Source organism: Corvus cornix, chromosome 11, assembly GCF_000738735.6.
Source record: "Corvus cornix cornix isolate S_Up_H32 chromosome 11, ASM73873v5, whole genome shotgun sequence".
Classification (NCBI taxonomy): Eukaryota; Metazoa; Chordata; class Aves; order Passeriformes; family Corvidae; genus Corvus; species Corvus cornix.
The window spans coordinates 19,814,378-19,832,423 of record NC_046341.1 but is presented as its reverse complement, the minus strand read 5'-3'; the positions used below and the strand labels follow the sequence as shown (position 1 = coordinate 19,832,423).

The following is an 18,046-nucleotide window of genomic DNA, read 5'->3' as shown; positions in this document are numbered from 1 at the left end:
CAACTGAGGCTCAAGCCCCCTTCCTCTGTTACCCCAAAAGAGCTACCACAGTTTTACGTGCCTCAGTCCCTCTGCAATCTTCCCCATCAGGGAAAGCAATGTATTGGAAACACTACCACTTCAATTCCTGCAGCCTCCCACACTATTCAATTCTTTAATAAAGAATTCTGTTCCTTCATTTCAACAGCATAAGGGAAACGGACAATTTTACGTTCCGCTGTAGATGTAGCAGTGAAACATTTAAAACACCTTAATCTCTGTACAATTACATATAATTAAATACAACATGACTTAAAATATACAGGAACTTCTGGAAATTACAAGCTGAAAAAATTGGGGTGACAGGGAGAGCGGCTCACCTTCTGAAACTAGATAAGCAATATTTGTGTAAGACACAGCTTGTGTGGTCTCTACAGAAAGCGAGTCATGAAATTAAGAGAAAGCAATGGGAGCTTTGTCTGATACTGTTGAATTAATAACTCTAAATTGAGCAATCCCATTCAACTATCAGGCTGACTAAACACGAAGGGGAAACAATTCTACTGTACTAAGGGGCCTTGACATCCTGAGAAGCACAAATGGCAAGTACTCAACTCACTTCTCCAAATCTCATCAGGTAGAACTTAAGAATAGGTATGTCTCCAATAGAGCAGTGTCCTCAGCCCACAAAGTCATCCATCAATACTGCATTCCTAGTGCTATCAAGGGGAAAACCCAACCCTAAATATTAAACTAGAGAATGAGGGATAGAACACCGGAAAGGAAAAAACTAAGGAGGTTGTTTAGGTTCAGAATACCCTGGGGTTGTGTTGGGGGGGGCTATCAGAGCCCCAGACAGACTTTCAGTACTAAAAACTGAAGGCAGAGCTTGTTAAACAGTGGTAATGCAAACAGCAACTCCTAGTTCTGATGATTAAGATTAGAGATTCCTAGGGGTGAAAGATAACCTAGCGATCCCAGGCAGAAGAAACAGTAAGATAATTTTAGCTGCAATCTTCTGGTTTCAGTCCCTTATATAAAAGCTTCAATTTAAGTCTTACTAACTAAATGCATAAATAATTCAATCAATGTTGACTTGCTGTACTGTTAAACTGGTCTGCTGCTAGAAGACAGTATGAGGAAAGAAGAAACTACAGAACTTTAGTTGCTACCTTCACAAAAACAGCCAACCCAAACGAAGCGGTTGGAGCAGGCGCCTCAGAGGAACCTGTAACCTGGAGCGTGTTTAGGAAAGCCCCAGGCTAGGGTGTGTTTCCTGCCAAACGAGAGAATCCCTGCCAAGTGCTTTGAGATTTGGTGCACGGTCCCCTGGAGCAGGTACAAACCAGCACCCCCCTGTGAGGGGCAGATGGCCAAGATACAACCCACAGCCCCAAACCAGCCCTCAGCTGCAACAGGAAAGGTTCTGCAAACCAGTATCTGACACTGTTCAACACTTCCAGTTCACCTTCATAGGGAACAACAGCTTCGTTAGAGAGAATGACTTTTTATTGCCTCATAATTGTTATTTACAAAACCGTGGAGAGCCCTACATTCCTTACTTCAGGTAAGCTTGTCTGTAAAAAAACATTCCTCTTCTCACAGTGTGAGAATTAACTCATGAGCCAACTTCTGGACAACCTTCTTGAGAACTCCCGATTTGCTGGGAGTAGTGTTTGTCCTACACTTCTTCAGGACTACCCACCTCAGGCCGATTGCCCGGGAAGCATTTTGTGAAACTGAGAAACTGCTGAAACATCAGTTATTTTTTTAAAATAAATTCTGAACTTGCCTATTATTAAAATCCTCAAAATACATAGCCATGTTCAGTGCAAGACACAGCAGGGGAAAAAAAGATAACCAGCCATGTAATGCAACCTAAAAGAATAAAAATGCTGAATAAGATGCTACACATATTTTAATATTGTCTTCTTCTGCTCCCTCCAAAGTAAATGCCAACCAAATTATTTTAGCAAAGTAAGATTCAACTCAGACTTTTAAGCTCTGTAGTGTGAAATCATGAGCACAAAACCATTCAAAGTATGTTTCAGGCACTACAGTGGATTTAACTTTTTCAGTACAAACTATACTGTAATAAATACTTATGTATTTATATAGCTGTATAAAAAGTTAAGTAAACCTACACAGAGTCCATCATCCTTTCTCTAACAGTGGTATTAGGAGATGCTGCTAGAAGATTATTAAAAAAAAAAAAAAGTGTGTAGTGCTCACTGTGCACCAAAATTATGCCTTGGTCTGTCCTAAGTTAGGCCATCTTATCTGTATATTAGATCAGGATGGAATGTTTTCTCCATTAATTTTTCAAGAAATTTTTGCATCTGCAACATCGTAAAACAAAGAGTTCCACAACTTAACTACTCACCCCGTAGTGAGCAAAAACAACCTTTTTGCTTATTTTGAACTCTTACTTTCTAATTTTGTTTATTACACCTTATTCTTGTGAAAAGAAAACAAGCAAAATAACTCCACTCTAGAGGGTCGTATTGATGTCATTATTTTAACACAACAGATCCAGAGAAATAGTTGCATCCATGCAAAATCTATGTGTAACCCTAGCCATAGTCTCATTCTATTTTCTGTGCTGATTCAAAGCCTTTATATGCAAGTCAATAGGATTTAGACCAGGACAAAAAAAAATTCATCAAGTAGAGAAAGAATTTCTCTAATTTTCTAATAAATTTCTTTCTTAACACTACCTACACAACTCATGTTTTTTGATGAAAGTCATGTAAGACTGACCAGCAAAAAGCCTTCACTTCTCTAAAAAGCCTCAACCAGTGGCTAAGTCTGGGAACTCGCACCTAATTCATGCTTTCTGGCAAACAGAAAAACTACTTTGAGAAGAAGTCTGTGCTAAGATATATATAACCAGACAATCCAGTTTCCAAAATTCTATCTCTAAGCTAGATAATTAAACAGCTGAAAGGCAGCTATTAATCATCCATAAAGTCTTTTTTATTACCCTTAGTGGTTTGTCTCTAACAGAACCAAGCTAGTCACCAAACAACATTCTGCACAGGTATGTGGAGGCTTGGAAAATGGAAGGAGTTGTCACAAATCATGGAAGCATATACATATAAACAGTGCATCTAGGAGCAGAGAGCACTTGCATTCAGACAGCAAGGAAGGCTTGCAGCTTGATCAGAGAGGACAGAAAGAATGTCAACTCTGAAGGAACATAAGGCACTACAATTAATTGTTTCCCTGCTCTCTTCTGTAATCAAACCGTGTATCACCTAACTTCTTTTAGAAGAAATCAAAATCTCAATGTGTTAAGCAAAGACAATAGCATTAATTTGGATGTTTAATTCCTTTTTTAAATAATTCAACTTTAAGATTATTTTTGTGCCATTTGATGTGTATGTTCTAAAGGAAGGGAGGGTGCTGAAGTTTTCAAAAGGAGGCACTGAAGACCAAAGAGACTTTGAGAACCACAGCTCCACATCCTACCCTACGACCCCAGTAATCTGTGCTGCAGCAATTTAACAGTGTGAGGAAAATACAAAACACAGAGAAGGGCATGAGAACTGAAACAGGAGCAGGTCTCAACAAGTCAAATTAGAACTCACAGATTACAGTTATATGATCTTTTTTTTCCTCATCTTGGTTTTCCCCAAAACAAAAAATACAGCATAATAAGCATGTCCACAGATATTCAGGAACACTCAAGAATAAACACAGAAGACTGGAAAATATGTTCACTATTTTTTGAATAACAGTACATGCCTCAATGGACTTTTGTGCTCGGTTACTCACTAGAGAGTCAAATCAAAAGAGATTGTTACAGGGACCAGACCAGAAAGAACTAATATGGCAATGACACCAACAGGAGTTCCTAAGAAAGCAAGAGAAGTTATTAGTTGGGAATTTATCTGTTTTCATGCACAGTAGAAAAATGTGTTTCCTGAACTAAACTCAAAATAGTAAACCATCACAGGACCTCAGGCTTAAACACTATAAATACATGATTATGACAGTACACCAGGTAAGACAGAGATGGAGCAGAACTCCTGTAAGAATGTCAGAGATGACAAACACAGATGCCAGCATCTTATAGCACAGTCCTCACAGGAACAGAAGACACTCTCCATCACATCCACAGGATCCAAAGGAATACCAAGTATAAGAACTTGCCTATATGGTTCTGTTCTTTTAAAGCAAATTGTGTGAACAATACAATCATTTAGACAATTTTTTCCCCTGAGAAACCATCTCTCTGACACCACAGTCTGAACAGGTTTCACAGTTGTCACCACAAGCCTGAGGCCAGGCAGACTAGCTAAACGTGAGGCTTCATCTAAGGAGGCAGGATGGGCATGTTAGACAGAGAATATAGGCACAAAACCCAGGAAATTATAAAGGATACCAGAAGAATAGACCAAAGATCATAACCTGAATTTCAAAATGTCAGCACCTTCATCTGTGTATGCCCAGGATTACAATTAAAAGTGCCAAGATCAGGACACCATGCCACATTCATTAATACCAAATTGAGCATCACCAGATCATCCACCACTGCAAAAACTAACCAGGTCAGATATGGTCACTTAATTTTGTCAAAATAGCTTTAGTTTATGACAGTTTATGTTAAAGGTGCACTTCTACATTATTGTGGGAGAACAGATGGTGGTACCTCATCTGGCACAACTTTGTGTTGCAGCTACTTCCTTGAAAACAAATACCCTTTTGTTAGCAGCAGCATGTCTTTGTACCAGTTCAATATTTGGCTCTGACTTACTTAATAAGGGACTGCAAAACTGGTTAAATCACAGATTAGCCCTCTCTGCATTACAACCATTGAAAAAAGTGTCAAATTGCCAGTGAATTGTAGTAGATTCTGGACTTGGGTGCAGTAGACTCAGCAATGTGAAGGAGGCTGACAAATGCAATTCAAACTCATGGGAGAAGGAAAGACTAAAGGAAGTTTATGAAGTTTCTCAGTAATTTTAAGAAATGAAAACACTACAACCTTAGTATGAGCAGCAGGATTGCCAAATAAACATAATGAACAATCATTCCAACATATTTTAAAAAATATTACCTTTTACTTTTTCCCCCTTAAACGATCCTTGAAGATGCTGCTCACTGATCAATGACTTCCTCCTCCACAAAGATGTTCCAACATGTGTTGAGCGTTGGGGACATTAGCACCACCTCTAGAGCATGGAGTTTGCCTACAGGGATAATGTAAGTCAGCTTTATTGCAATATTGAATGGTTCTCTAAGGTTTTCTTTTTATTGTTCTTATTTTACATCCATGGACTTTATAAATGAATCTGGTAGAGAATGCATCTCCACAGAATGATGATCTTAATTTTACTCTCCTTTGCAGAGACCAGGAAATTTAAGCCATTCAATTCCCAGATGCAAACTTATTCTGAGGCTGGGTAACATATTTTGGTGGGCCCTGAAGGCCAGAACTGCCTTCCAGAAATAGCAAGACCTTTTAAAGATGGTGCTTTCACTACATTCACAAAACAGAATGAAAAACTGGTGAAAACAAAATTATTATGGTGAAAACAAAACTTGAATTCTCTAAATATTTCTGAGAGCAAGTAGTATGGTCATGCTCTCAGTACAACTGGAGTAAAACCTTTGAAAATGATGCCTAAAGAAACAGCATCATTTTCTGCATAAATAATCATAGTTTCAACATAGCTAAATTAATCATATTTATTTTGAGAAATTACTGCTTCATGAAATAACATCAGTTCTGATACCTAAAGGTGATACTGCTAAAAGCATAACTCAGATTCTGTAGTCTTGCAGAGCCAATAAGATTAATAAAAAGAAAACCTTGGAAATACACAAAAAATATTGAACAGAAGCTGTCCTACCTTTCACAGAAAGGCAGACTCCAAGCTCTCAGGTGGTACTGAAGTTACCATTCCAACACATGTTGGGACATCTTGTAAAACAGGAAGTCTAATCATGGACCTATTAAAGAAAGAACAACAATAAAGTTTAACATTCTGCTAAAGTACTTACTGGTTATGTTTATTTGGCAACACTGCTGCTGATACTAAGATGGGAATGTATTCCCACCTTTTTTGAAAAGGAAATAATAAATGTAAATAACATAATTGTCTTATAGTAACATTAGCAATTAAGTTGGAATATAAAACCAAATTATCTATTGAACATGTACAATAAACTCCAATCTCAACATAAGGAACAACTGCCACAACCATGGACATTGGTTAGAAAATTGGGAGCAGTACACACCTTCTAATCTAAATACAATTTCTAGCAAATGCTTGTTTCATACTAATGAAAAAAGCCCAAGTTACAGAACTACTATGGATGTCAGAACGTGGATACATCTCTACACCTGCCATATCTCTGCAGTGCCAGACTGAAGTTTACAGGAACTAGAGAAAGTCTGTGCTTTTGGCATGCACAATAACTTGCAGTTTGAATTTTCCAGTACCTAATACGACTTTTTTTTTTCCCCTGAGAAAAAGCAAGTAGAATCTCAGAGAACTCCACTGTAGGTACAGTTCAAGCAGACTAAGCATGTCCTTAGGATGGTGCATGACTTCAAACTGCTACACTTATGAACAGGTAGGTGTTAGAGCAATCCCCAAACACAATCAAGAGTTATGTCCACAGGCATTTGAGGAGATCATCCTGACAAAGATGCTGATGGAAAAAATTATATTCAAATGAGTATTTCGGTTTGAAGACAAATCAACTTATGGACAAAAAGTTAAAAGTTAGCAGTGAAAACAACCAAGTCACATCAACAAAAAGCACAGTGAAAACAAAAAATTATATTCACAGGCAATTGGAGAGCTCAACCACTGTAATTGAAGCAGCTATAAAAGCCCTCTAAAGTAAAGCAACCAGAGAAATAACTCTACTTTTATGTTAGACTGCTCTGTTTATGAAAGAGCAGTCATCAATAGGACAGTTTCATGTCATTCAAACACGAATACAAATGTTGACAAACACACCCAGGAAAGGAGGATGACAGAAAGACTCACTGAACTAATAACAAATGCTTAAATAGAGGCTGAAATCACCTGGCCTGGTTCCATGAAGGATACCCCTATGTGTTTTAACATGGTTTGGCAATATAAAACGTCCTCTGGAGCACACAAATTCTTTCTTTTAAATATATACATATGCACACAATTGCTGCCACTGTGATGCCAGACAGTAGATTCAATACACTCCAGAATACAGAAAACACAGATAAGCTATTTCTGTATGTTTTAACATGCAGTTTTATAGCAGACATGCAATTCAAGTGTGGCTGAACAAAGAAAGAATCAAGGCAGAGCAATGATCAATATTTCATCAGACAGAATTAAAAAGATATTTTACATGTAGAATAACAAAAAGGTAAATCTATAAATTATGTTCAGCCTCACCATACAACTGTTCTATTGACAGAAACAGTGGCTTAATTCTAACCAGACAAGCTTCTCTGAAGCTGTTTTAAACAAGACTGTAGGCCTTTCAACTACTGAACCAGGAGAAACTGGATTCATCAGCACATTTGCAAACTTTATAATAATTGGCATGCACTACTATGTGTAGTAGTAGACTAAAAATGTATTTGTATGAAGCAAGAGAATCCAGGACTACGTTTGTGGTGGGAAATATTGCAGATGTATGCTAAGTCAGTGTAAGACTTTTTCCAAAGGACATTCATAACAATGCTAGGAACAAACAAATACACCATTTTTGTAAAATCATGCTATAGGAAATTTGATTGCTTAATGCAGATGTAAAAAACTCTAAAAGAATGTGAAATTGAAATATCATTGCTGATTCTCCAATAAATTTCTATCATATGTATTTAAGTTAAAATAATTTGAAAGATACAAGGTGAACAGTTAAAACGTATTCAACACGGCCAAACTAGTCCCACATTTCTGAGAATGCCACATCTGTTCTATTCAGCCAGTGCTCTGCAGCAATAAAACTGAAGTAGAAAAATGGGGTGAAGAACACTGAAAGTGAAGAGAAAGAGAGAAAGGAACAATCTAAGTCAAAGACTAGAGTATGCCAAACTCCTGCTTAAATATTATTGCATTATGACAGTTAATTTATGGTTAGGGTTCACCACAAGTTGTGACATTTTAGGGATAGTTAATAAAAGCAAAACGGCATCACCTGGTTGTAAAAGAAATCAGTTAGAACTAAAAGTTGTGGGAATTAATAAGCTGCTGCAGATGCTAAGCCTAAGGTATCATGCTCTGTTGGTCACAAACTATAAATCCAAGATTTTTGGAACCTCAGTGAAGGTTTAAGAGACCAGCAAGTTCTCAGAGAAGTACAAGAGACAGCTGTTCCCTTTTTCCAAGGATTTAGTTATCAGGCATTATAAAAAGGATCATGTTTTATGCCATCCTTCACTGTGTCCTGCTACCTCTCACTAATATTTATTATGCATTAAAATGCAGTGCAGCCTCATTCTTATCTGCACTCAGAAACCATGCTGTAATCAAGGAATTAAAGCCACGGAGTCTCTATTTTCACGAGATGGTTATGAACTACAGAAAACTGTCACACTTAAAAACCTGCTTTATTAAGTGTTGCCTGTTGCCTCATTCACTGAACAGCAAAAACTAAGAATGTCAAAAACTAGTTTCTAAAACCTAACTAACACAGCATTCTTACCCAGCAAGAAATAACTTATGAATGAACAAAAGTGAAACAATCACAAATCATTACAGTTGTTTTTCTTGTATCATTCCCATAAAACCACGTGGAAAAGCCAGGAGTTTTCAGCATTATTTATTTGTGAGGTCTAATCAGCTTGCTTGCCCTCTGAAGAAACACTGCTTGTTCTACTAACAAAGTTAAAGACCTAGAAAGTTTTAGGAGTTGGTAGGCACATGCGTGATGAATATCAATCTCTGCATCTCAACTTCCCAAAAAGAGAAACAAAAGCCTTACAACCCCTTGTATATGTTTCATTGTGCTATGCTGTCATGCAGAAAGATCAGGGTTTAAAGTTTTATGATTCCGTACGGAATAACAAAAGAAATACATTATCTGCTGAGAAATACCCACTCTTGATTTTGCATGAAAGAAGAATTTGAAACAGTCACAGCCTCGCCTTCCTACATGAACAAATGTCAATGATTACCAGCCCAAAATGACTAGATACAAAATTGGGTAAGGAAGCATGCGGGAAGAGGATGAATATTCTTTGCATGAATTACCTTTCAGTTACTACTTCCATTTATATGGATCAATATTAGTCCCTTAGATTTAAAAAAAACTTTGGATTGTAACAGTGCCAAGCTCAAGTAGAGATAAGAACATACAATATATTAAGGAACCTCTTTCACTATGACTTTGAGGCATCTGGCTGGTGGTTACTGCCAAAGTCGGAAGAGCATCTGCTCTCACTTTAGCAGTTTATATTCCAACTCTGGAATGGTGAATGGAAGCACAATCTCTGAAACAGCCTTTGGGGAACACTACTGAGTTGCTTGACAGAGCTCTTACTCAGAAAAGAGAGGAGGAGATTAATATTACAGAAAACTTGAAAGATCTAGCTTCTGAGAAAGGAGACAAGAGCAGTTTCCTAATACTGTACACACCACAAATCTCTCTTTTACTAAAACATTAAAAACCTGCCCTAAAACTGAAGTGATTAAATATGAATAGACCTAAAGGTAGAAAACAACATCTGTTTAAGTCATATTCAGACAAAAGTAAGAAGAAACAATGTATCTTATCTCATTTGTCAACAGACATAATGAAAACAGGAGAATAAGAACTCACATAACAGACTTTTTTCTAATGTGCTTGAGAAGGTCACAGGCACTTTGCTTAGTCCTGGTGTTGTCACAGCAACATATGGCAACACTGAGTCTTGTCATGAACTTACAATGTCATTATTTTAAGTGCCCAGTAGCACAAATTACTAAACTTGTGTGTGGTCCTAAGCAAACAACAAATCTGGCCACACACAGTGAAAACCCAGCTTCTAAAACTTCAAAATCAGCTGAAGGAATTCTCTCCTCAAGAGCCATAGATCCCAGATAGTAGCCACTTCTGAACTCCACAGCCACTTTCAAAACTATAAAAGGCTTCATGTAAAACCAAAATAAAGCTCTAAAAGTGGCTGCAGGAGATCACTAGGAGTGGCCGCTCTTCTGGATTCACTGCTTTTGAGAAGTAAATCCCTGCAGCTGCTTTTAAAGGCTTTGAAAGTTTCATTTTAATTATCAAAGCCAATAAAGCTTCAAAAACAGCCATAGGGATTTGTTCCTCAGAGGAGCAAACCCCAAAAGGCAGTGATGAATAGTGTGATGGGTTCTGTGGCTCTTAAAGTATGTACAGATTCCTGTAAGTCCTGCACTTGTAATTACAGCTCCATGTTGTGCAGCAGTTGTTACAGCCAGACAGCTCATTTAAGGCTTATGTGGCAAATTCATTACTGATTTCCCATTCTTTTTAACAGTTTTAATATCTGTTGCCTTTTCCCCTTCTTACACCTGTATCAACTATTATGTGAACATCCCTCAGAACAGTTTCTCAGACACATTTCATGAAGACCTCGCTGGCTCCAGTGTCAGGTGGTGCTAAGCCAGTCCCAACAGGCAGGACACGCTTTCCCAGCCGCACCACACGCCGTCATCACATCCTCACAGCGAGGTGACTACAGCCTGCAAAACCATTCCTTTCTCTGAAGGGGAACTTAAAATGGCATTTAGTAAAGTACAAGAGTGAAGTCTGACAATAAGTCAATGAAGAACTTGCCTGCAACTGCAATATAAAAAGGCTCCCGTTAATTCAATGAACATAAAACACAAATAACATTTCAGAAGCAACCACATGACTTAAAAAAACCTAACTGCACTGATTTGCAACAGGATTTTGGTCTTATCTTTAAAACTCTGAGAGCTAGATCCCTAAAAATTTGTGCTTTAAGCACAGGTTTGAAAGAGATACAATTTTCACCCCTAAACAATTGGAGCGTAGTACGTTAAGACACTGATGGCACTGAAAACACTACCAAAATTATGTTGAAAAATATATATTTAGGTACTAGAACACATAGTGCATATTAATAAAGTATGTAATATAAAATACATTCTATCTTACAGAAGCATATTTCCTAGCCTTAAAACATCGCTTATTTCGAACAGTTATTCTACTCAAGTTTTTAACTTCCATTTTCCAATGGCAGAATAAATAAACATAGCTTTTTGCCATGATAAATAAACACAGCTTTTTGAAAATATGCTGTAAGAAATACACTACAAACTTAAATAGATGCAGGTGTTAAGAACTGAATAACTGGTTTGTATACGGAAAGAAAATCTTGACAGGAAACTTAAACATTCTGTTAAATGTTATTCACAGGTGTCCTCTGTGACCTGTACTACTTACTTTACCTCTCTGTTTCAATCTTCTCATGTGTAAAACATGAAGGAGGACTGTGAGAAATAATTAATGTTTGCAAAGAGCTTTGAGATCCTTGGATATAAAAAACATGTGGGAAAGCATGAAGTTTAAAAGTACCAGCATGCTATTTTATTTCCAACTTGAGGTAAGTTACTTTTATCACAAAAACCTTGAAAGTTTAGAAATACAGAATTACATAATCAAATGCTTAAAAAACCATCTTAAGTGCTAAGCATATTCTGCTCCTCAGAACCTCATCACTCTGAAGGAAACACTCTCAGAAGGAAAGGATGTGCTTCTCACCCGTTTCAAGTATGCGTTTATGGAGAGGTATAGCAGCAAGAAAGGGTTCATCTTTACAGGACTGGATCTGGGTTCCAACCAAGTCAGAGTTGGTAGCCATAATTCGGGCACTTTCTTCATTAAGATTAACACCAGCCATAGAGGCAACATCATTGATGTCATCGTCATCTCTATAATTAAAAAAAAAACCATATAAAAACAATTCTGCATGAAATACATTCCTCTTTTTTTATCATCTGCCTCTCCAGAAGTAATCATCATGCCACATGCCTAATGGGTGGGCCAATTGAGGTACAACTCCACGTGTCTCCATTTTCACAGAATATATTCTACACTCAGAAATAACCACGTATTTCTCTGACCATATTAGGAACACATCAGAAGCAGGACAATTTGATAACAGAAGGTGTGACAAAGGTGTCTTCATCTCAGAGTCAGTGATATCAATGAAACCAGGATGACCGGGAAACTTAAGGCAATGATCACCACTAACAACAGAACATCCTGCTTTCCTCTTTATAATGAAAACTATGCACAAAATGGTAAAATAAATACCAGAAATTAAAAGTAAAAACATGAATTTGTAATCCTACACTGTTTCACAAGTTCCTACTAAAATGGGCATCCAAGCATTTTCAGCAACAGTCAGGAAAGATTCTTTGACTATGCTGAGTTCACAGGTAATCCTGGGTTCCAAGTGTGGCTTGAGTATGCGCTAGTATTTTCTCTAGCAACATACAAAAATCAGTTATGTCAACAGGTTTTAGGAAAATGAGCTGCATTTGAGAAGACGATAGCAACTCCCAGGCCATTTTCTGCCCTGCAATATCCTTTTTACCAGCTTGAGAAAGTGCAAATAAATTTGAGTTTCCATACCAGTATCTCCCAAGCATCTTTTACCTCCTACCTCTCTGAGGTATGACTCAGAGCTGTGGAAACAGCCATCTGGATTTAGCACATTCTGTTTCACAGCTATTATTGACACAAACACTATTTCAACATATTCTAGAGAGATTACACAACCTCTGAGAATATTATTTTCAGAATATATATATGGAAAAAACACATTCAAGTCCAGACTCCAATTACCGTATGTAGTAAACAAACAGAAGCCTAATTTAAAAGATATTTTAAAAATTCTTACATATATAATGTCCTATGCTAAAATACTAAAATACTTTATCATTTGTAACAAGTTTAATGCCCAGAGTAAAAACCAATAGCTCCAAGTAAGGTCTGAGAACAAAAGGAGGGAAATGCAGAAATCCATAATCTAGGTCCTCCCTCTCCTCCCATACTTTTCCTGTTGTCTGCACTACAGCAGCCAATTTTGGTGAAAGACTTTTATGGTTAGATAGATACTGGTTTTGTTTTCTTTTGTGGGAAGAAGTCAAGAAGGGACTTTTCTTTGTGTAAATCTGCAAAAATGTGCTGAACACTTGAGGGAGAAAAAGGAATATTTTACAATGCTTTTCAGAAAAACGCTACACGAATTTAATTTCTTAATTAATTAAGCTTCTATTATTTTCCAGGAGTGTTAAGCACTTGATTTCTTGTCTTAAAATTAAATTCCTGAGAACAATGTTGCAACATCATAGAATGGTTTTGGTTGGAAGGAAACTTAAAAGCCCATCCAGTGCCACCCCCTGCCATGGGCAGGGACACCTTCCACTGTCCCAGGCTGCTCCAAGCCCTGGCCAACCTGACCTTGGACACTGCCAGGGGTCCAGGGGCAGCCACAGCTTCTCTGGGCAGCTTGTGCCAGAGCCTCAGCACTCTCACAGGGAACAATTTCTTCCTAATATCCAACGTAACCTACTGCCTTTTAGTTTGGAGCCATTCCCCCTTGTCCTGTCACTCTGGCCCTTGTAAATGGTCTCTCCTTGTCTTTATTGCAGGCTCCGTTCAGGTACTGAAGGGCCACAACTGGGTCACCCTGGAGCCTTCTCCTCTCCAGGCTGAAAAATTCCAATTCTCTCAGCCTTTATTCCTAGGAGAGGTGCTCCACATCCCTCAAACCCTGTCACTTTTACTTCTGACATGAGGAACTGGCTCCACATCCACACCTGGCCTGCCTGGGACTGCCTGCCCCCAACACCACACAACCAACACTGACTTAGATATTCAGTGACCAGTTCAAAAGTTTGTAATTCCACGAATGCAAAACCACAGGCAAAACTGAAAGAAACAAAGGTTTTGTCGGGTTAAAACCTGAATGCTTGAAATAGATTGAGAATCACCCACGACTCACAAGGCCCAAATCCAACAGGCTTCAAACCATGGGAAAACCAGACTCCTATCAAGGCAGCTATCAGAACACAAACTCTGAACTAAGTAAAATAGTGGAAGCTTCTGGAACACAGACTTGAACCCAGAATTTCAAAATAAAGCTGAAACTGACCACAGTACAAACGCAGTGGCGATCCCCCGGTGCCGGTGGGTCCGGGTGCCACTGCTGGCAGGAAGAGCACGAGGCCCCGGAGGAGCCTGGTGAAACAGGAGAGAGCAGGACCCCGGTGCTGGCTGCACACACAGCTCCAGAGGAGCCTGGTGAGACAGGAGAGAGCAGGACCCCGGTGCTGGCTGCACACACAGCTCCAGAGGAGCCTGGTGAGACAGGAGAGAGCAGGACCCCGGTGCTGGCTGCACACACAGCCCCGGAGGAGCCTGGTGAGACAGGAGAGAGCAGGACCCCGGTGCTGGCTGCACACACAGCTCCAGAGGAGCCTGGTGAGACAGGAGAGAGCAGGACCCCGGTGCTGGCTGCACACACAGCCCCGGAGGAGCCTGGTGAAACAGGAGAGAGCAGGACCCCGGTGCTGGCTGCACACACAGCCCCGGAGGAGCCTGGTGAGACAGGAGAGAGCAGGACCCCGGTGCTGGCTGCACACACAGCTCCAGAGGAGCCTGGTGAGACAGGAGAGAGCAGGACCCCGGTGCTGGCTGCACACACAGCCCCGGAGGAGCCTGGTGAAACAGGAGAGAGCAGGACCCCGGTGCTGGCTGCACACACAGCCCACCGCCCCGCGCCCTTCAGCGAGCACTCGGCACAGCTGGGCACAGCCTGGCCAGCTGCAAGCAAGTCTCAGCCCTGTGTTTCCACACCAGGTTGCCAGGACAGAGGTACTTTCATCTCCTTCAAGCAACCATCCATTATAAAAAAAAAAATCAAGACAGCAGTCTTGACTTCCAGAACACAACTTTTAAGAGAAGTTTATACTTCTCTCTCCTTTTATCTCAGAGCTGAAGAAAGTACAGTCGGTCTTTTACCTTCCTTCTGTGTAGCAGTTTAGCTACTCCAATTTGTATTTAGCATACAGATCTGTGACCACATTATAAATAAATATTTTCTGAAATAAAACCAGACAAGTATTTCGGGCACAAACTAGATTTCAATGGAATTATCAAAACCGATACAACAGCACTTACAAAGACCATCACTGTAACTCCTGGACAGAATAATTTTCTTCCTTCTTACACTTGCAAGCTACAATTTGCAAGCACATCCTTTTTTTTTTTTTTTTCAGTATTACATGGAAGACAGATAAGAAATATATTAATCACAGCTGGGACTACAATTTTTTCTGACAAGAAAAACCCTATCCATATATTCTTCTTTACTTTAAGGAACCTCATGATGAAAAATATTTGGATACTGAAACATACATTTATATATAAAGAGAGTTGGTATTCTCACCAAACAATTTCCTATAGAAGTGAACTTCTAAGCCCAGATAAGTGAGTTTTCAGAAGTCATTCTGTGGAACAAAGATGCCATCCAGTGGTCGTCTAGACTGATGATTACTGTCTATCTTTCCTCTTTCATCAGAGCACAGTATTTAACAATTTCGTATTTCTTGGTATATATTATTATGCCCATCCTAATTCTACTGTTTCAGTAAATATTTCTGGTTTTTACTGAATTAAATTCTGACTCTTATAGGATGAATCTAACATTCCAACACACATGATATTTTTAAGACAGCATGAGGTCTCAAACTCCCTCCAAACACAAACTGTATCTTCAAATAGTCGAAGAGTCCAATTCTTCCTCCTATATTCAACCTCTTTTAACAACTTTCTCTTTCCTCTTCGTTAAAAACACTCATGCAATTACTAAAAAAAAAAATCTTATCTGAAAATAAGCAAGAAAACCCAAAGTATTTGCACAGTTATCTGTAAAAGGTTTCAAAAATTTTGTTTAAACTAAGACAAGCCATTATAAAAATCTGGTAGCATTTTCTTTATGAACAAACCTTAACTCCATGATTGCACAGTTTTTCTTCCTCATGCACTTTGTGAGATTTGAGCCAGTGCTGTTCCAAACTGCAATACTGAACTGCTCCCAAATAAGCCAGAAGAATGCATAAAGCAATTGAGACAGCATTAGACTATTGATACCCCTCTCTCTTACAAGGGAACTGCATGTCATTAGTACAAAGTCCCTACATGTACACAAGACTCTTGAGAAAGTCCACAGAGTCCATGGATCACACGATCAGACATTAACAATAATACATCGCATAGAAATGGTGCCGTGAAATTACCGAACAGCCACTACTGTATTATATTTTATAATGGCATAGGTTCTAGTTACACATTAATTAAAATGTTTATTCTGACTTTCATGCTATAATTTGAAATGTGTCCCTAATACTGCTTTGCCACACAATTCATTTATGGTCTATGCAGAATCTTCTCCCTGATAAGCAGAAGGGATGACAGAACATACCACATTTACAGTCAGCAATTTTCTATATTTTGAAATACATGGAAAAATCACAGTCACCTTATAGCTTGAAATATTCACTTCGAAAAACTAAGAAACTTCAAGGGTAAGGTTTTGTCATATACCATTTTGAGATGCAAATTTTGAAGTTATCCATTCAACATCTACATTAGCTTTCTACCACTTCAAGGGCAAGCTGCTTTGCACATTATTAGATGTAACATCATGCATTGTGAGGTATTTTGTCAGAGCTATGCTGTTAAACTTTTATTTTTAAAAATGAAAATAACACTAGACAAGAGATTTTTTTGGCTATTCAAGGGAGGTCTGAAAACGAATTTTTTATTTCCACATAGACTCTACCTCAAAATGCAGCCAGGCAGCAGAATAAAATACAGGTACTAAGATCAGCTTCAAATGATCTCAGAGGCTTCACAGAGCTACCTCTGGAAACAAACCCCATCACACTGGCTGTATAAAACCTGACACTGACAGGCTCCAGGAGGTCAGACGTAACTTGGAAATACCACTTCAGAAAAAGAAAGGTTGCTGTGCAAAGGAAGGAGCGCCTGGCTACCTGGCACCCTATGGCAAACAAAACACAGCATCATCCCACACACCAAGGGATAGATCTGCTCACTTCTGGCCTTGCCAGGCAATGCCACTGAGCCCTGCCCAGCATAGTTTGGAAGTGGTGGGATAATGCAAGAGGACAAACATCCACCTCTGTCCTTGGAGAAATGCAGAGCACATATGGACCAGTCCCTGATCCAACCAAACCTGCCTTGAGCGGGAAGCTGGACCTTCCAACTGACATTATTCCATCTCAGTATCAGGAACAAAAGTTTCCACTAGTTCCCTATAGTGGCCACTACCTGAACTGTGGGTAAGAATCACTTGAGAGCCTGCTGCTTTCACCACCATCAGGCAGAGCTGGTGTCCGGGGGAGCTCTGGGGGGACCAACAAGGTGATGAGTAGCAGCTGTAGACAAATATGCAAGGCCCTGGCAGACTTCAGGGGGATTTTTGCTTCTCTCAGCTACAGAAACCTCAAGCTGGCCTGTTATGGTACAAACCTAAGCCTAGACCTTTGCTTGCAAAACAAACAAAAATTACTAGAAAAGGAATTCAAATTTCTATCCTTAGGTATTAATAGAGTCGAAAAGTCAACTAACTGGGCTTGTCTGTAGTTCTCGCTGAAAAATACAGCAACAATAAATTTAATACCAAAAAAGGTGACCTAACATTTCACAAGCACAGCTTCATGTTGCAGAAATCTTGGGTTGAGAACTCTGCATCACAGAACAGCTACTGTAACAAACAATGAACTCATGTAAAGTCTTGCAGTTCATTAATAAACGTTGACCTTAAATGCATAGATGCAATTTGCAAAATTCTTAATTGCTAGATCTTTAAAAAAAAAAGTTCAAATTTCTGTTTCTAGTGACCAACACTTGGCTCACAAAAGTGAAAAGCTCAAGTAAGTTATTTTAAAGAAAGCAGAATGTAAAATAATGAAACAAATATGCAATAATAAAACACTAAGGGCAAAATAAATTTATACATAACACAACTATTTTTCAAAATTCTTGCTTTGCTTTAGATGCCAGTTTGCCTTCTGGCTAAAAACACATTCTT

The 18,046-nt window shown here is 38.9% G+C and overlaps 1 protein-coding gene across 1 annotated transcript in view; it reads right to left on the bottom strand.

Annotated features, from left to right (window-relative positions):
* The window catches only part of LOC104687394 (transcription initiation factor TFIID subunit 4-like), a 146,183-nt gene that overhangs the window by 88,434 nt on the left and 39,703 nt on the right, over positions 1 to 18,046 (bottom strand). The window contains exon 10 of the mRNA XM_010396487.3: positions 11,680 to 11,849. Coding sequence (XP_010394789.3) covers positions 11,680 to 11,849 — 170 coding nt within the window. The remainder of the gene's footprint in view (positions 1 to 11,679; positions 11,850 to 18,046) is intronic.